At 61.9% G+C, this 19286-nt stretch overlaps 1 protein-coding gene across 14 annotated transcripts in view; it reads left to right on the top strand.

The window, feature by feature from the left end:
* Positions 1–19286, top strand: part of MCF2L (MCF.2 cell line derived transforming sequence like) — a 127457-nt gene that overhangs the window by 52482 nt on the left and 55689 nt on the right. The window contains exon 1 of one of the 14 annotated variants that reach the window (XM_058742028.1): positions 8442–8663. The exons of the other annotated variants lie outside the window; for them this stretch is intronic. Within the exon in view, the coding sequence (XP_058598011.1) occupies positions 8591–8663 (73 nt within the window). The 5' untranslated portion in view covers positions 8442–8590. Of the gene's footprint in view, positions 1–8441; positions 8664–19286 lie in introns of those variants that run through there. 14 annotated transcript variants of the gene reach the window in all.

The following is a 19286-nucleotide window of genomic DNA, read 5'->3' as shown; positions in this document are numbered from 1 at the left end:
CGGGGCCCTCGAAAGCCGAGCTCCGAGAGATAAAAGGGGGCACTTTACGTCCACCACTGGCGTTAATCTCATGTCTGCAGAGCGCTTAGGCCCAGCACAAATCCTGAGACGCTCCCAACCTGGCCTTGTTTCGTCTGCACCAGTGCACTGAGCGTCAGGCTGAGCTCAGGTCCTGTAAAGACCAGGGGTCAGGGCGGCTCATGGTTTCGGGGAGGCCTATGGTCTCTGGTGGCTGCCTGGTGACATGGGGCAGGACCTCCAGGAAGAGGAGCATATGTGTTAATATGAACGCGGGAGCAGAGAGCAGACGGGTGGTTCACGGAACCCTGGGCAGTGGCCACAGAGGCAGATGGGGGTTCGGTCCAGGATCTCAGAGACACAGGACTTCAAGCGGCTGTGTGTGTGGCAGTGGGGTGGGGTGGGGTGGGAAGCAGAACCTGGGACAGTGCAGGCCACAGAAGCGAGGCTCTGAGCCACGGTGGTAGCATAGGTGCCACTGGGCAAAGTGCTGGGAGGAGGGACAGGGCTTGAGTGTTTTATGGGGGACAGAGGAGAAGCCATTGAAGGAGACAGACATCAGAGGAGGTGAGATGAGGTGAGGGAGCCCTGCTGTAGCCCCCAAAATGCCCGTGACAGCAGGGACGTGGGTCTGAAGGGAAGCAGGCCATCCTCACTGGTGAGTCACAAACACCTCAGGAATGGCTTCAAGTCGGAAGGCGCGTTGGCTCTGCCGGAGATCTTTGCCTTAGCGGAGCGGGGTCCAGGTGAGGACAGTGGGGAGCACAGGCCATCAGCCTGTGCGCAAGTCTCATGCCTCTGAATAAAAATAGACACGTGGGGCGCCTGGGTGGCTGAGTCAGTTGTGCGTCCGACTTCGGCTCAGGTCATGATCTCGCGGTCCATGAGTTTGAGCCCCGCGTCGGGCTCTGTGCTGATGGCTCGGAGCCTGGAGACTGTTCGGATTCTGTGTCTCCCTCTCTCTCTGCCCCTCCCCCATTCATGCTCTGTCTCTTTCTGTCTCAAAAATAAATAAACGTTAAAAAAAATTTAAAAATACACATGAAACACAGAACAGCAACAGAGACATGGCTTCACTGACATAGAAAAGGGAGTGTGGTGTGGCCACAGGGAGGCCTGGCGTGGCCAGCAGGGGTACTAGGCCCACGGGTCTCTGTACTGCTTCCCACGACTGCATGTGGGTCTACCATGATCTCCAAGTAAAAGCCTAATTTAACAGAAGTAAGAGACCTTTAGGAGCTTCTGATCTGGGGCCGGCCTTCATCTGTCCATCCCTGCTGTGGGAAGCCTCGGGAATTCTGCTTCCCCCAGTCTGCCACCTGCCCCTTCCCGGGCACCTGTCTGTTGGACCACAGCTATTTTGTGCCTCACAGTTGTCTGAAAGTAAAAGGGGACCTCAGATTTCTGGAATGAAACAAGGACCCTCCGGGATGATTAACGACTTCTAGAAGCCTTGGAGGGAGGTTCTGGATGCAATGGGTCCTTCAGTCCTGCCTGGGAATGCAGTCTCCCGAGAAGCCGCTGGGCACCCACACTCAGGGCCCCGCACAGGGTCAGGGGCCTCTGCTTAGCATCCCAGAAAGATAAACTGGCCGGGTTGAAACAGTGACAGCACGGGGACGAAGAAGTCTGGGGTCAAGACTGAGATGGTCTTTCAAGGGTTGAACTGAGTCTATGAAGAAAGTAGAGTTAACCATCAGTGGAGTGCAACCCAGAGAGAGAAAACGGGGATATGAGCGGGGGCTTGGGCTGAAAACAGAGGAGTCGTGGCCCTGACTATAACCGGCTGCAGGGCTCCAGGGTGTCCAGGGAACACTGGGAAATGCGAGAGTCCCTGCACCCTGAGGTGGCTAGACCCCTCGGATGGGTCCTGGACCCCCTGCCACCTCCCTTCCCGGCAGGTGCAGGGACGTGCTGGCGGGGACAACTGCGTCAGGTCTGGTGGGTGTGCCTGAGGCCAGAACCCTCCCTGTCATGGTTCCAGACATCCTTCCGTCCACCCGTCTGCCCGAGGAGCGGCTCGACTTGTCCCACTGCTTGGGGATGTGGGACCCTTGGCCAGAACCCCCACCACACCCTTTGTCTCAGGACGAGGTCAGTCCTCTGAACAGGTCTCTGTTCTCTGGGGCGCCTCTGCCAGGGCCCGGGGGCAGCTGCTCCCCCCCACTGTGCGGACAGCCCACTCCATCTGGGTCCAGCTGGCGTGGGCCCCTGAGCCTTGGCGCCATCTGGAGCCCGCAGGCCTCGTTCCTCGCTGTGTGCTGAGGCAGAGGCTCAGTCTTCCCATCCACAAGGTGGGAGCGATGGTGCAGGGCCCCTGCAGTTTGCCCAAGGCCAGTCTCAGGGACACCCAGCCCCCGTCTTCTGTCTTCGTGCCACTCAGCGTTGGCTGCCCTGGGTGGGTGGGGGGTCTGCATGCTCCTGGGGTGAAGGGTGGGGTCCCCGCACCTGGAGCTTGGTGCTTCAGTCTCCCCGCTAACTGCTAACTGCAGCTGCTTGGAGACTATGTGCTCCATGGAGAGAAGACCACTGGCAATCCAGGGGCAGAGCCCAGGGCCAGGCTCGGGGACCACCACACCCTGTCCTGGTCACTGTCCCCTGTCAGAGTGCAGGCCACCTGTTTTGTTTAAGACTCTGACCTTAATGACTCATCCCTCCAGGTTATTGCAGGGCTGCAGCCAGCTGCCAGCAGCCCCACCCCGGGCCCCGCCTATCACCCCAGGAGGGAGAGCAGGAGGTGGGGAGTGGGAGGAACTCTGAGCCCACAGCCCATCACAGGCATCTTGGCTCAGACCCTAGCTGCCTTCCCATGCCCTGGCGGTGGGGCTGCTGGGATGCAGGATGGGGTCCGGGGAGGCCGCACCCTGTCTGTCACCTGGGACAGGTGGGCAGCAGCAGAGGTGCTGGTGCTAGAACACGGGGCTGGTGACCCCCGAGGCGGCAGACGCGGCCCACGGCCCCTGCCATCCTGGGCACTCCCTGAGTGACCGAGGCAGCTCCAGGTCTCAGGTGTGCCCCCAGACCCGGCCACACGGTGCAGGCTCCTGTCCTGTCCGCACACCCAGACCCCTACCCTGGCCGTCTTCCCGCGGAACCTCTGAGCCCCGGGCTGTGCCTCCCTCCTCCCTCTCCGGGTGTCCCTCCTGAGGGGCCCCCTGATGTCACATCCGTCCTCCCACGTGCTGTCTCATGTCCGGTCCGGACCCCTTCCTCAGATGCAGATGCCATACCTATGGGTGCAGGCCCCTTGGCGCCTGCCCCGAGCCTCCAGGGGTGCCAACACCTGGGTGCAGCAGCCCTAGGTCCTGGCTCCTGTGGGCGAGGCCTGGCCTGCCTCTCAGCTGCTCCTGCCTCTCCCACCGCCCCCACGAAACTCAGGCTCAGCCCGTCAGACATGCCTGGCCCCACTCCTGTGTACCACGGGGTCACCTACCAAGCCCCTCCACGGAGGAGCCTGACCCCGGCTCGGTGGCCGGGTTGGAACCCAGAACTCCCTTTGGGAGCCTCGGTGGGTCCCGAGCCCCCAGCCATCATGATCCAGAGTGTGTCAGTCACCTCTACGCACCCTCCGACCTCTGGCACACACCACACGCCACCTGTGTCCTCCTGACGGTGGGGGGACACGGCTGCCTTTCCTGTCTGGGGTGGGAAGCACTGAGTCAGGCAGGCGGTGCCCTGAGCCGCCATCTGAATGCCGCACGCCCTCCGCCCGACACCCCTAGCTCCCCAGGGTGAGGCCGGCTTGCTCCCAGACCCACGGGCGTCTCGTGGAAGGACTCGCCCTGACGGTGTCCATGCCTACGGTGGCATTTTAATCAACCTGAGGCTCCAGCTGTGTTTTGTGTACCCGGCCCCAGCGCCCGCCCAGATTTGTTAGGTGTGTGGAGAGAAGTTGTTGATCCAGGAGGAGGAGGACGAGGCTCCCGCCAGCTCACCCCAGGTCACAGCCTGTGCCTCAGGAGGGGAGCGATGGCACCTGGGTCCCAGGCCACACCTGGACGAGGGGAAGCCCATGGCAGATGTGATGATGGCTGCGGCTCGTGGGTTTGTTTTTCCAATAAGCCAAAGAGAGCCTTCCAGTTCAGCTTGAGGAGACCGGGCAGGTGGCCACTAGGCACCTGGTGTTGGCTCCAGGACCTTCAGGGGGTGGAGTCCCAGCCAGGGCACCGGGTGCTCACTGGCCCCCCCTCTGGGCCTGACAGAAGTGCAGTGAAGTGTGAGACTGGTGTGTAAGAGGAAGGGCAGCTGAGGGCCGCATCAGGGTGGGGTGCCCACGTGCCTGATGGGGCTTTGCTGTCCTCAGCTGACGGGGTTACCAGAGCCAGTTTGAAGTCAGAAGGAAGGGCAGCCTGAGAGAAAGAGGGAGGAACAGTTGGGGGGTGCCCAGGACAGCACCATCGCAGGAGAAGCAGCGGGTTCGAGGGCAAGAAGGACAGGGATAGAAGGATCCAGCCGAGCCAAAGGAGGGCAGGGGTGCAGGGGGTTAGGAAGGCAGGAGGGGGGCTCCAGAAGGGGATGGGAGAGGGGCTGGGGGCTGGGGGGAGGGGCCTCAGGAGGAAGACAGTAGCCTGAGTACATAGCAGCCATAGTGTCCAGCTTCCCCGACTGCCCCAGTGGAGCAGACACCTGCCTGCCTGGGTTGCCGTGGTGACGAGACAAGGCAGGTAGTGAGGGAGGTGCTGTGCTCTGGATGCAGGAAGCAGCGCCGCCCCCCCCCCGCCCCCCCTCCCGCCGGCATCTGGCAGAAACTGGCGGGAGCCACTCTTTGGCCCTGTTCCCTGCACCGTTGCTGGAACGCATGTTAAGGTCATGCAGATGCACCTGTAAGGTTAAAGGGACAAGGGTTTGCCCACAAGGAGACTGCTCCGTGCCAGGCTTAGCTTTTCCTGCACCCCTGGATGGGGAAGGAGTGACGCCTGCACGGACCAGTCAGGTGCAGCCGCGGAAGGACCATGAGCGCTGGGCCTACTGGTCCTCCACACTTGTGTTTCAAGTGTGTGTCACCTACTCTGGGTGCCAAACGTTACAGATTCTGACCGATCCCGTTGCATTTCCACACATAAACCAGCACGTCCTGTTCGTGGTGACCTACAGTGTCCATCACTCACCTGAGGCTGAGGAGGGAGAGACGGGGCCTCCCTGTCCCCAGGCTTCTCCCCGAGGAAGGGGCACAGAGGACCTGGCCCCAGGAGCCCTCCAGGGAAGACAACGTCGCAGTCGGGCATGTTGCACAGGAAACAGCACAACCTGCCCGTTGAGGCCACTCACACCTGCCCCATCCAGTTTGCCCCCACCCTCCTGGATTGGCCGCGGTCTCTGCCACAGGGCTCCTCCCTCCTCCCCTGACCTGCGAGCACTGTGGGGTGGAACCACATAAAGTTGCCTTTGTTGTTGGTCAGAAAGAGGTGAATACTTGCAAAATCGTCTGGCCCTTGGGTCCTGAGGGGAAACCTGTGCCCGACAGCGGGCTCTGTGTGCACAGCTCTGTCCCCAGGCACCCACTGGCCTGCGGTGGCTTCACCACCTGTCACACAGAGGAAAACACGGAGTGGGCTCTGGGACTCTACCCGTTTTTGAGAAAAGTGACTAATACTTGTCATCACCCAATCAGGGTTGATGTCCACAAACCCCTGGCAATGCATCCCAGGGCCAGGCCCCCGCCCCAGGCCATCCTCGGAGGCTCTCAGGGCCACAGCCACTGAGCCAGTTCCCAGCTGGCCTCTGGCCCTGGAGACTGGGCAGAAATGCCTGCCTGGCCTCTGGTCCCTACGCCCCTGCCCTGGAAGGCTGGCTCCCCACAGGGTCCCCCAGAGAACACAGCTCTGGGTGCAGGTGAAGCCAGAGGCAGAACCACCAGATCCTGGCTGTTCCTGGTGGGCCTGGTGGGGCCACAGAGGGAGGGGCAGTGGTTCGAGGTGGAGACTGTGGCCAAGAGCCAGGGGCGGGAACTGCGGTGAGCGAGGGGGGCAGTGACCCCGCCACGGGGCGCACATGCCTCCTGGAAGCCGAAACTCCACCTCGGCCTCCAGGGCGGCGGCAGGCTGGCACCGACAAGGTGATGCACAGAAACCGCCCACACGCTGTCGCCTCCGCGCCCTCATCACCGGTCCACGAGCCCACCTGTGACCGCAGCCACTTAACACACATGTGCCGGGCCTCTGTGGGCACTGGACGAGCAGCGGGAGGTGAAGTAAGGGATCTCGCCTGGGGGCCGGGCCTCGGGTCAGAGCAGGTGTGAGCGCTTGGGATGCAGGCCATGAGGGCAGGACGGGGTGGGTGTGAGCACCCGGGGGACGTGGGGCCGCAGGGCAAGATGGCGGGTCGCCATTCAGGGTGGGTGGGTGAGGGGTGCCCTCAGAGGAGGACGCGTTTGGGGAAAAACTCAAAGCCGGCAACGGATCAACTCTGTGGGTGTTTGGGGCAGAGAGTCCAGCCCAGCCCAGTACTGATTTGGGATTGGTCCTGGCCCCTCACGGACAGTGGCCAGGGCTGGAGAAGTTGCTTGCTCACCACGACCCACCTCCGAGCACTGTCACTTTCCATCCCCATGCCTGCCAGAGCAGCTGGCACACATTTCTGGGATGAACGAATCACGGGTCTGCAGAGGGAAGACGTCCCACCAGCAGCTGCCTCTGTGAATGCTGTGTCCCGGTTCCAAAGGGACCTGTCTTAGAGCGTGTGCTCGCTTTGCGTGAGCCCCAGGACCAGCATTCCGCATGCTTGGCAGAGGCATGGGGTGGGGGGTTGCTAGGACCCTGCCTGGAGAGTAAACCAAGAAAACAGGTGCCGTCACAGGTGTGGCCACACACGTGTCCTGAGAACAGTGGCAGGCCTGGAGGGCAGACTGTGGACTCGGTCGGTCGTGAGTCCAATGGTCAGGAGTTGGGGTAGACCTCGGCTAGCTCTGGGCAGCCGTTCTCTCTGACAGGGTGGGAAAAAGGAGGTGGGTGAGGCCCAGGAATGGCTATGTGTCCCAGGGTGTAAGACCCCGCTCTTGCCAGGGCCTGGCCCAGCAGGGTGTGGGGAACACTAGGACGGATGCGGGCAGGCATCCTGGGTACAGACGGCCCCTAGCCGAGGTCATACCCCCGTGGCTGCCGCCCTCCTGAGAGCACAGGCAGCTGCTGGTGGCACTGAGTGCCCACCGTGGGCCCAGAGGCTGAGGCCTAGGCCACAAGAGCCTGCTGTGGCACCAAAATGGGGGCATGGGGAGGGAGAAGCGTCCCTGGAGCCCCTCGCCTCTCCACGTGGCCCTGTCCTCCTCCTGCATAAGAGCCACGTCCCTCCTGGTGGCTGAGCCTCGGGTCTGACACCTTCTTTCTCAGCCCTCCTGTTTGGTTGCCGGTTACTTGCTGGGCACAGCCTCCCTGCATGCTGGACTTCAGGGTGTCCCGCCCAGGCCTGCCCAGTGCTGCGAGGAAGCCGCACCAGGGCCCCGGACAGAGCTAATCCGGCCATGCCGCTGGGGACCCCGGCTAGGGCGATGCCGGTGAGGGCGGCCGCAGAGGAGGCTGGATGGGCTTGGCTCGGAGGAGGCCGGCCCACTGTGCCAGGGGCTTGCACCCTGGTCTGCCTGAACGTCCCCCCACCCTGTCTCTCGGCCAACGCATTAAGCGTCAGCGGGGGAGGCTGGGGAGCAGGAAGGAGGGGATTGGAATTGTCCAGCAGAGACCAGGTCAGTCTGGTCACGTGACAGGAGGGAAGGGGGCGGGTGTGGAGCGGGTGCCGGCAGCTGCCAGTGCAGTGACGGTGCCCCAGTAGCGTGACCCTGCGGCCCCTGGGGCCCTGGCTGGTGGGAAAGCGAGTCTGTGACATTACGTTCCAAGGGAGGTTGTGGGGGTACACTCTGCAAATGCCCTGAAGGCTTCTGCCAGAGTTGGTTCCTATCACAAGGCCCCAAACCAGCCCTGCTCCAGCCTGAAGACCCTGCTCCCCAGGGCTGGGGGGCTCCTTGGGCCCCTCCCCTCTTCCTGCCCACAGCTTGGTCCTCAGACATGGCCTCCTGTCACCTGGGAGCTCATTAGCACCAGGCTGGTTGCACCCCCAGGCAGAACCAAACCCACATTTTAACGAGCTCCCCAAGGGCCCCCCCCTCCCCGTTATATTTTCCATGTTCTTAGCCCCTGGGGGCGTCTGAGATCTCACCTGCTCAGGACCTGTTCACACACGTGAACATCCGTGCACACACACAGCTCTCCAAGGAGCAGGGGACCACCTGGACAGACAGACTTGGGCAGGCGAGGTGCCCCCCCACCAAGGCCTGGAGGTGCAGACCCTGCCCCGCCCACGGGCTGGGGGCTGACTTAGGCGGGTGTGGGGCCCCCGCAGGGAGGGTGCTGACGGGCGGCAGGGAGGGAGCCGGGGCCGCAGGAGGCTTGCGAGGGGGCTGGGCACTTCCTGGCTGCGAGCACTTCTAGCAAGCTGCGCGCTGCTGGGGAGCCGGCACCAAGGCCCTGGGGGGCAGGCCGGCTGGTGGCCCCAAAATGGAGCCTTGCCGCCTTCCTTTGTGCGCCCAGGACGGGCGTTCCAGGAGGCAGGCCGCCGCCTCCTGACGCACGTTGGTGGCGACAGCATGACCTTAAGCCGTATCTCCCTGCTGTCGCAGGACATCTCCGGGCTGTGGCTCCTCCTGAAGACCAGCACAGGTGCGTCTGGGCCGTGAGCTGGCGCTAGCTGGGGGAGGTAGGGGGAGAGGCCAGGCCTTCTGCAGAGCCAGCAGCCGGGGATGGGGGTATAAGTGGGGTCCAGGCTGGGGTGGAGCCAGTGCAGCTGGGAAGGGAGTTCTGGGGGCGGGGCGGGGGGGGTGGTGTCAGGTGCCGCTGTGGGTTTGGAGCCTCAGCCACTGCTCTCCTGCCCTTCTCTCCCTGCCGGGTGTCCCTCTGGAGCCGCGAGGGCTCTGCCGGCTCACCCTGGAAGCTGGAGAGATGGTCCCAAGCCTCCTTTGTTCACGCTTTCCTGTGGACACGCCTGTGCACGCGCGGGAGCCCCAGGGCTTGGGGGGGCGGGGACAGGGCCGCTCCCCTGGAGGCTCTCCCGTGGTGGCCCCAGCCTGTGATGGTGCACGGCCGCCCTGGCTCTGAGTGGCCCTTTCTCGTCGCACCTGCTCCCGTCAGGGTCACAGGGTTGGCACTTCTGAGATCTGCTGAGGTCCTGAGATCCCCGAGAACAAAGACCCTGGGGAAGGGCCCTGGGTGGCATGGCCACGTCTCCTTGTTGCTGTCCTGAGGACAGAAGAGTGCTCATCCTGAAGTAATTTGTCATGAGCACATTTTCAGGCAGGTTCTTCTGACAAAGAGGGACAAAGAATTCATCAGCTGTTTATGGAAATTTAATGAATCAGTCAAATCTTGGCTTGTCAGCGGCAACCGGTAAACATTTGAAGTTTCCAGCTTTATGACGAACACCCTGGGTGTGTGGTGAATGGCTGAGGCCAAGAACGTTCCTGACCCCCAGGACTCGGGGCTCCAACCGCCCAGGCGGCCGTGCGGGAAGGGTTATGGCTCATGCGTACACGCGGCAGCAGGTGCTGAGCGTGTGGGGAGTCACCTTTGACTGGGGGCCTCGGCGAGGAGGCCGCAGTCCTGGGGGGGATGCCGTGTGGGACGCAGCTTGGCCGTGAGCACTCTCGGGGCACCTGACATGTGTTCTGTCCCCGGAGCCGCCCCAGCGTGGCCTCGCCAGCCACCCCAGACGTCCCCTCGTTTTCCTAACTAGGGTCTAGTTCTGATTCTTGGAACTTTCCCTCAGAATCCTCGGGGCTGCTAGGACGTGCTGCATTTGTGAGCACGCGGGTGGGGCAGGAGCGCCCCGGGCACCTGGCCTGTTGTGACTGAGGGCTGCCCCAACCCTCCTGTCTCGGTTTCTACGGACCATTTGCTGTTTCCCCAAAACGAAGGTGCTTGTTGCCCGAGGGAGCAGCTGTTGGTGCGTGGCGGTCCATCCTTGTCCCATGGCGGCTGTGGGCACAGTTCCCGAGGCCACACTCCTCCAGCCCCAGGTCACTGCATGCTGGCTTGGATGGGCGCCTGCTGTTTACCATCTCCCTTCACGTCTGCTCGGGGGAGGCTGGTACTGTCCTGAGTCAACAGGAGACCATGGGGGAGGCCATGGCGTGTCCGGTGTCCCAAGGTGACACAGCTGTCACAGACCAGGCGCCTCCTGGCCTGCCCTCATGACAGCGGTTTCATGACCCCTCCCTGCTGAAGCCTGACCCGCCCCCACCCCTCCATTCCTCCATCTCCACCCCTGCCTCCCAGATGCTGTCCCGTGTGTGTGTCCAGCGGGGAGGTGTGGAGGGGCTCCCGGTGGGCCAGCACCTGGAGCACCTGTGCCCTGCTCTGCTGGCCCAGCTGGAGAGAGGCAGCACCCGTCCCAAAGGCCATCCTGGCGGAGCCCCAGGGACACAAGACATGCGCCCTCCCATCCACGCCGCCCTGGCCCGCCTGCTCCTGTTTGTTGAGGACGTGTCTTCCGTGAAGCATAAAGCAACTTCCTATTTGCTTTTAGATTTACGGAATTCTTGGTACTTAGAAGGTGGGTGTGGGATTGGGGAGGGCCAGGCCAGGAACCACAGGAGGCTCAGCCCAAAGCCAGAGGGAGGGTGGCTGGTGGGCTGTCACACACACCACTCTGGGGCTGACCCTAAGTCGAGGCTTCTGAAGAGTGGGAGACGGTGGTCTGACTCCTTGGATGCGCACGGCTGGCTGTTGGACACATGTGAGGTGGCGCCTCTTCCTCTGCCTCCCCCCTGCCCGTCCTCCCCAGCCCTGGACGCTCGCTCAGATCCTCAGGCATCAGCCCATTCGGCCCCTGAGACTGGTCCACACAACACCCCTCTCCCAGGACACTGTTCCAGGAGCTCGCTGGGCTCAGGGTTCCTGGGGCCCCAGGCGCTGGGTCTGCCTCGATGGAATAATCCCAGCCAGAGATGGCTGCTGCCCTGTCCTGGGGCCCCGTCCTGGTACCCCATCCAGGCCACATGAGCAGATTCCTCTGAGGACTTAGTGCAGTCCTGGGACAGTGTGCGATGCTCACCCGCAGGAACATTGCTAATAACAACAGGTCCACAACATCTCATGTCGAGGCACCAGTGAGGATCCACGGCGTCCTGTGCTGAGGCAACAGTGAGGGTCCTCCCCTTCGATGCAGGAGTTCGCAGGGCGGCTGTCAGCGAGCTCCGGGAGGGGTTGGCTCTCCGTCCATGGCACCTGCCCCCAGTCAGCCCTGCTTTGGGCTAGTTTGGCTGATGCCTGGCAGGTCTCGTAAGCTTCCCTCAGCCCATCAGCCTGTCCTTGCCCCGAAGACTGACCATGTGGTGTGTTACACTGAGACACCCACGTGGCCACAAGGCCTCCTCACTGGGCCTGCCACGGCTGCCCCACCTCTGGCCTGAGGGCGTGTCCGGTGATGCTTCCAGCTCGGCAAGGCCCTTGCCATCCCTGCTCTGCGGTCCCCTGGACCTGGCCACGCGCTGTGGGGGTGGGGACCAGCTCCCGACAGGCTCCCAGGTGCACCGAGTCCTGATTTTGTCCGGGGCTTCACTGTGGCACTTGTGTGGAGTCCAGTGGCTTCACAAGCAAACAACACTCTCAGTTCTATGGTTTTCTCCCTCTTCCTCGACATTTGCGCCTTAAAATCTGGTGTCAATTACGTCCCCACTGGGTTTCTGATCTGCCCACAGAGCATGACCAGGAGGCCCTGTAACACTCCTTTCAAGCCTCCCTTGGCCTGAGGCTCGTTTGCAGGGGCCGAGCAGGGGGGTAACGCTCAGCCTCCCAGGCCCCTTGGCGGGCTTTGCCCTGGCCATGCGGCAGCAGCATGGGACCAGCGGTGAGCCCACTCTCCTGCCCCTGCCTACGGGTGAGGACAGCCTCCCACCTGGTTCCCAGCTCGGTGGGACATGGACTCCGTGAACATTCCGGGTCCCATCGCTGGTTTCCAAACCCTCACAAGTGCACGCTTTGCCTCAGAGCCAGGGGGCAGTGCAGCCCTCCCTGGAATTAAACACAAGTGTGACCCTTGGATTCACAGGGATTTCAAATTCAGGAAAGTTGAAAGGGAGTTCCTTTCTGATGGTTATCTGTGGTGGGAGCTGCATGTGCGCAGGGGTGTGGAGGCCTCGGGCTGCAGGGGCTTCTGGGACAAGTGGCTTGAAAGTGTATCGGCAGCCAGGCCAGCATTCCAGGCAGGATGGGCACCAGATGGCGGCCTCGCGGGGACACCGTGCTGAGGGTGTGAAGGAGGCCCTCGTTTGTGGCAAAAGGACCCCTTCTCAGCTCCAGGTCCCTGGGTCAGAGCTGGCCCCCGGCTGTCAGGAGCCCCCGCCCCGAGCCCACGCCCGGCACCCCAGCTCCACAGCCTCTGGGGAGTGCCTCCCACTCTGCTGCTCTGTGGGGCCGGGACAGAAGGGGATGTGGCCAGGGCGCGGCAGTGCCGGCTCCCAGACGTCCACCTGCCCAGGCTCTGTGTCTGGGCCCATCTCCCCCATCACCTTTGTGGACCTTACAACAAAACCAGAGACGGAGGGCACAGGCAGGAGTGGCCCAGCTGTGTTTGTGATGACCGTGGGCACAAGAGTTCAGTAAATGGGGCATATTGGTAGATGGGGTCCAGCCACACCACACACTCGAGGCAGCCCAGGAACCGTCGGAAGCTGCCCAGTGTGGCCTCCCTCCCTGCCTGTCCTGTCCTGGCGGCTGGTGAGGTGCCCACCGGCGTGGTTATAGACCTCCAGCAGGCAGGCAAGGTGTGCTGTCCCGGGAGAGGCCTCTCTAGGGCCGGCACTGACCTCAACCTCCTGTGTCCCTCACACTCAGTCCTAGAAGGATGGAGTGAGCTCATTAGCGCTTCCAGCCCCACTGCCATTTCGCCAACGAGGACGCCCCCGTTTCCTGTTTTTCCCGCCTGCTGTAGGAGTCTGGGGCTGCGGGTTGGGGTCGTGCCTGGGAAGTGTGAACAGAGCTGCTGAGCAGGGCAGGGCAGAGCCCCATGTGACCTGGGTGGCCACACTGGCCCTGAATGTAACCGTTCTGTCCCCACACATCACAGCTGTTCTCTGCCTTAATCCAGATGCACTCCAGGCTCTAGCACCTTCTACATCAAGTGCCAGAACCGGACCTGCAGAGGCTGACTCTGGGGGGGGGGGGGGGGGGGTCCTCTGACCTCTTGCGGCCTCCCCAGCGTGGGGCTGGCGCCCACCCAGAATGCAGGGAGGACCCACGTGCACCGAGCATGTGAAGACATGAGACATGTGAAGACACAGAGACTTTCCGGGCCAGAAGGGCAGACCCAAGGAATGTTCTGGAATGGTCCAGAGAGGCCCGAGGCAGTGTGAATGCAGGGAGGGCATGTGGCCCTGGGTCTTACTGTGTTCTGGGGGCCTGGACTCCCCGCAGGTGCCGCGGGAGGGCTTTCACGGGCTGGCCCAGGCAGGGGCGCGGGTGGGCCTGACAGCCGTCGCCCGAACACAGATTCCAGGGCTCGGCGAGGATTTGGGGAAGGAGCAGAGGCCGGTGTGCGGCCCAGATGCAGGGCTGCGCCGCGTGGGGCGCTGGGGTCCTTGTCTTCCCGGATGTGGGGTCGGAGCCATGTTAGGCGTTTCCTCCTCTAACGGGGTTGCGGTTGTCAAATCTAGCTCTGAAACAGGGTCTGCAGGGAACGTTCAGGGGTGACTCGGGCGCTGCGCCGTGAGCATAGTCCCGCGGCGCCGTCCCGGTGCGCCCATGCCGCGTATGCGTGTGTACGTGTGCGCGTGCGTGCGAGGCTCGGCGACACGGAGTCGCCCTTTTCCGTGTAGAGCATCGGTGCTTTTGGGGTGCCAGCCACAGAGTCCTACGCTGGCAGCTGTGACAGCCGCCATCCTTGTCCTCTGCCGCGTGGAAATGAACAGCGTCTCCCGTCGTTGTGAGGTTCTTCTGGGTGACGGCAGCCAAGTGGAAAACGCTCTGAGAGAATTGTGGGGTCCAGCGGCCAGTCCCCTCGCCGGCGAGGGGACCCAGGGCAAGCCGTGCATCCACGAGCGTTGGGAACCACCAAGTTCTCCCCGCACGCCAGGCGCCGGGCACGCTAGGAGGGGCCGCCACCGTTGCCCCGGTTGTGCGGACCAACAGCAGCTCAGGAGAAGGAGCGCCTGGGGTCACCGTGCCTGCCTCTGCCCGGAAACCGGGGATCCCCGCGCAGGAAGGGTGACGCCGCCAGCAGTCTGCGGCCCCCCGGCCCCCATCACAGCGGCTGCCAGGAGGCCGTGCGGGGGCGTGAGCAGCTCCACACCCCGCGGTCCCCAGCGGGGACCGTGCAGCTTGGGGCGTCGCCGCGCAGCGTGTGTGCGGGCTCACGGCGCAGCGACCACGCGGTCTCCTCCACCGCTGGCGGCGACAGTGTTTACCACCTTGAGTCACAATTCCACTCGGGCTGTGAGAAAAATCGTCAAGAATTACGGGGTGATTTTAAACGCCTCTGGTAATGGCCGGAGGTTGTTTCTCCGACCACTGATACTAGGGTAAGGCACTCACAGAAGCACGTGCGGTGAGGACCCCGCAGCCTGCCGTCACGTGGCCCAGGCCCACCAAGAGGTCGGTCTCCTCCAGCTGCTGCTCCTTTGAGCCTGTTGTCCAGGCTCACCGCCAGGCGCCTCTAGTAACCTCCACTTACCCCGCCCCTGGAAGTCACCCCCACCCCACCCCAGGACAGGCCTCAGAGGGGCTGCACCCTTGCTGCTCCCTTTGAGCTACTGCCCCTGGAATCTGTGCAGTCCTGCTGTGCAGCCTCAGGCAACTCAGTCAGCCTCTCTGTTCATTAGTTTTCTCATCCAACAAATGGGATACTAATGCTCTCACCTCTTGGGGTGACAAACCCATTGATACATGAGGGGTATTTAGTTACCCAGTGACCGACCGCTGTTTCTACAATTAAAGGTTTCCTGTGGGATCCATCAGAAGGTCACAGAGCTGTGCTAGCCAGCCGCTACATTTAAAAAATTCTTCAACGTCTTGTCCTTTCCGCTGCGCTAACGGGTCATAGTGTAGACGTTCAAGAAATACTTGCTTCTTAACTGATTTAAGGCCTTGGGTCTGGGGGAGCTCTGCAGAGGCTCATGTCAGAATTTCACTGAGAACCGTGTCTTGGTTTTAATGAGGCCCGGCTCGATCGGCTTCCCCGCATGTTATCTCTGCTCACCTCTGCAGGAGCTGGACGTGTTCAGCACGCCCACCCACCAGCCCCCCAGAGTCCGTGGTCCGTTCAGTTTGGAGGGTGGCAGTGCTGTCCCTGACCACCGAGAGTGTGCAGAGATGACCTTCTGGGGCTCTGACCCCAGACACCCCACAGTGGGAGCAGGACTGCGAGCACTACTTAGGGATATGGGGCAGGGCAGGGCACGGAGTTGGCCTGTGTGCTGTCTCTGCGAGCTTGGTCAAGCTGCCTGGAGCCTGTGTTAAGCAGGATCCTGAGGCTCATCGGGGCTTGGTTGCTGCCCTTGGCAAAGACACGGTGTGTGGCATCTCAGCCTGGCGTCTGCCATGGCCCTGTGGCACGCAGGATGCCCGGCAGAGGTGATGCAGTTAACCCCCTATGGGACAGAGTGCCCTGAGCACATGTGAGCCAGGGTGTAAGGTGTGAGCAGGGACCCTTTGTGGTGCCTGGCCTGTTGCAGGGGTGGAGAGTATGTCGTGGGACCCACCTGGCTGACACCTCTCTTAGAATGGGTGTTGACGATGGCAGACGGAGACACCTTCCTGGTGTGCCTAAGCATGTCACCGACAGCACAGCCTCTGACCTGCTGTCTGTCAAACTGAAAATGGCTGTGACCTCAGCTAAGTGTCACCCATGGGGTGGCCTCGAGATCCCTGCCCCGGCTGTGAAACCCCCTCAGGGGCTGTGGCCAGCATGGGGCGGGATAGAAAATGTGGTGCATCCAGGACAGATCGCTGTCCATTCTGCGTGCCCCTTCCAGGGGCTTCTTGGTGGTTCCCATGAAGGCCTGACGTAGACCCATCAGGCAAGGGGTGTGGCCGTGGAAGATGCAGACCTGAAGCTCCGAGGAGGTGTGCTGGGCCTCAGGCCTGCACATCTTCATCTGCACACGGTGTCCCCGTGGCCCCAGAGGGCTCCAGGCTGTGCACTGGCCTCGGGCAGCACACGGGAGGGACAGACCCGCGGCCCAGCCTGACTTTGTTCGGCTTCCAGATCCCTGCCCCCCGCGTGCCAGTGAGCTTGCAGCTCCTTGTGCTGGAGGGTGCTTCTCCCTGATGGCGGTTTTGGTTGAGCAGCGTTTTATTTAAAAACCTGTAAGGGGACACCTGGGTGGCTTAGTGGGTTAAGCGCCCGACTTCAGCTCAGGTCATGATCTCAAGGTTGGTGAGTTTGAGTCCTGCATCAGGCTCTGTGCTGACAGCTTGGAGCCTGCAGCTGCTTCAGATTCTGTGTCTCCCTCTCTCTCTGCCTCTCTCTCTCTCTCTCTCTCTCTCTCTCTCTCTCTCTCTCTCAAAAATAAACATTAAAAAAATTAAAACAAAAAAAGCAAAAACACATAAGGATTTGCTTCCTGAGATAAGGAAATCATCTGAACTGAGTTCACGACGTGACATGATACAGTTGTGCCCTGATCCAGGAACAAATGACCATTGGAAACGTCCAGGATGATGTGCTGTGAGAGCCAGAGCCAGCCACACAACCAGTGTAGACCCCAAATCACAGACCCTGCCCCCACGTGGGCCCTGCCCCGCCCCCCAGCCTCCCGTGTCACCCTGACCTGTGAGCTCGCGTGGGCTCCTTTGCAGCCTCCATGTCCTCCCCACTCAGTCTGGATTTCCCCGTTTGTAGCCTCCTTTCTCCTTGTTCCGTCTGCACACACTTTGCTCTTGGCTCAGAGATTGCTGGATGGGCTCGGTGACGTGAGAATCCTGCCCACCTGTGTTGCCGAAACAACCCCACGTGCCACTCTACTATGGACACAGAGAAGACCTCACGTTGTGTTTCGATGGAAAATAAACGGAAGCCTCCAGGTGTGGACTTTCAGGCAGATACAGATATGGCAGAGGGCCTCTGCTGCTAGCCCTCACTGACGTGCCTTTCTCAAGGTCCTATCTCCCTCTGAGCAAGGCCCCAGGTTCCCAGGAAGCAGCAGTGACAAGCCTCTGAACCCAAATTCGAGGCTTCTCCCAGTGCACCGGGGCTCCCTAACCCGGGACGGTCGCCACCACCCAACTCTGCACCCACCGCAGGCCCTTGTCACAGCCACAGGCAGCCACTGCTGTGGAAAGTCGAGGATCGATGCCCCTTCGAGTGGACACCTGCCCAACCCCTGTTAGGAAATTGTCCTCAACCAAAGCAGGTTCTAAGTCACTTTGCCAGAGGGGACTTTGCAGGCCAGTCTCACCGTGTCGGGAAGAAAGATCTAAAGAGGAGACACTCGCACCACCCCTGCCCTCCGGCTGCAGCCCAGAGGGGCCAGGCCTGGTGGCTCCGGTACAAGCAGGTTGTGGCAGTTGGGGCCTCTCCCCTTGGCCCTCATCTGGAGCTGAGCCAGGTCCCGGGGCGGCTAAACGTCGTGAGCGAGGCTAAGTGGGCTGTGCGCCACCTGTCATGTGCTGGGTGCAACTGTCTTTCTAGATGGCTCCCAGAGCCGCGCTGAACCCTGGCCCCGGGGGCCCTCTCAGTGCCCGTGCCCCGCGTCAACCTCCGTCAGACGTGACCCTGTGACAGGCTCCTCGCCCGGGGCTCTCCCCTCACGTCTGGCCGAGACAGGAAGCGGGTAGCTATCTGTGAGACATTGTGTTCACACAGAGAGGTTCTGTGCAGGAGTGGGGCCTCGCCTGACCTTTTCAATGAGCCGGCGGGTGGGGCGACCCCCTTCCTGTCCGGACTGCTGACATCTGAGGCTTGCTCCTTCTCCCGTGGACTCCCCCACTTCCTGCTGGACTAGCAGTGCCCTGTCCTCTGCCACAAACTGCAGACCCACGCTTCTGAACGAGGAAGCAGGGTGGGCAGAAGCGGCGCTTCGGGGTTGGGGGAGACATGCCCAGCGCACCCGGAGACCCAGAGCCCGCGGGCTTGACGAAGCCGCCAGGTGACCGTGACGAAAACTACTTCCGTGGTCCTTACTTATTTCCAGCTTTATGAGGGGTGGCCAGTGACCATGTAAGCCATAGTGACCTTTAGACGGAGTCCGTTTGTGTGGATTCTGCTGTTTCCAGCGCAGGCTGCAGAATAACACTGTTGTTCAACCTGGAACGGCGCCTTAGACCTGCGGCATGCTGTCGGAGCAAGTTCTGCGCCCAAAACCTCACCCGCGTGGAATCCGCAGTGAGGCTGCAGGCAGACGCGCTGCCGTGGTCAGCTATCTGTGGGCTCCGGAAATTCTGCACCAGCCTGCGTGCCGACTTAGCTGGATTCCAGTGCTGCTCGGGGAAGTCGCCCTCTCGTGCGCCTCCTGCTTCCCCTGTCCCACACAAGTTCTTTGTGCCCCTGTCACAGGGGCCGCTGGGCCGGGTCCTGGGCTTGAGCAGTGGGCTGCAGGCTCTCCGGCCTGTGTGCAGGATGCCGTGAGGCCTGGCCCAGGCCAGGAGGTGGAGAAAGGCCTCCCTGAAGAAGTAACATCTTGGCCAGGAAGTGAGTAATACTGGACTGGCCAGCAGACAATGGGAGAAGCATTATAGGGAGCAACTCATGCAAAGGCCCTGAGGCCTGAAGGACCTTGGTCCATCCATTGGAGGAGCTCTGGGAACATGAGAATGGTCAGTGCCCACAGGAGGGTGGTGACAAGGCCCAGAGACATCTCTCCAAGGAACCAAGCTCATGTTGACATCGATCCAGCCAGCAGGACTGTCCCTCTGTCACCGAAAGTACAGGAATGGTCAGCAATAATGGCCCTGTCTCTAGCATGTGGGAAGGCCTTGTGCCGTCAGGGTAGGCCAGGCTCAGAGCACAGACAGCCTGTGCTGTGCAGGACTGAGCTCAGAGGGTACTTGGAGAGGAAGTGGGCTTAAAGGCTCTGCCAGTCAGACCCAGTCAAGAATTACCATCCATCAGAGGCCCAGACACTCATGGTTTTCTTTCCTCGTGGGCTGCTGGAGTCCAGTGGGGATGCTGAGGTCTAGGGTGGTGGTGAGGTCTGGGGAACCGTCTAGGCAGTCCCTGTGCTCCTCACGGACGCTGGGTCCCCGTTAAGGACTTGCCAGTTCAGTGTCCGTGCTGTTTCCACTGCCCCTGGGAGGTCTCCAGACTTCTGGAGACCTTGCCTCCCATGGTCTGTGCTCAACGATGTGCGTCTC

Source organism: Neofelis nebulosa, chromosome 1 (genome assembly GCF_028018385.1).
Source record: "Neofelis nebulosa isolate mNeoNeb1 chromosome 1, mNeoNeb1.pri, whole genome shotgun sequence".
NCBI classification, from domain to species: domain Eukaryota; kingdom Metazoa; phylum Chordata; class Mammalia; order Carnivora; family Felidae; genus Neofelis; species Neofelis nebulosa.
The sequence above is the reverse complement of the archived record's forward strand: the minus strand, read 5'-3'. Positions and strand labels throughout refer to the sequence as shown.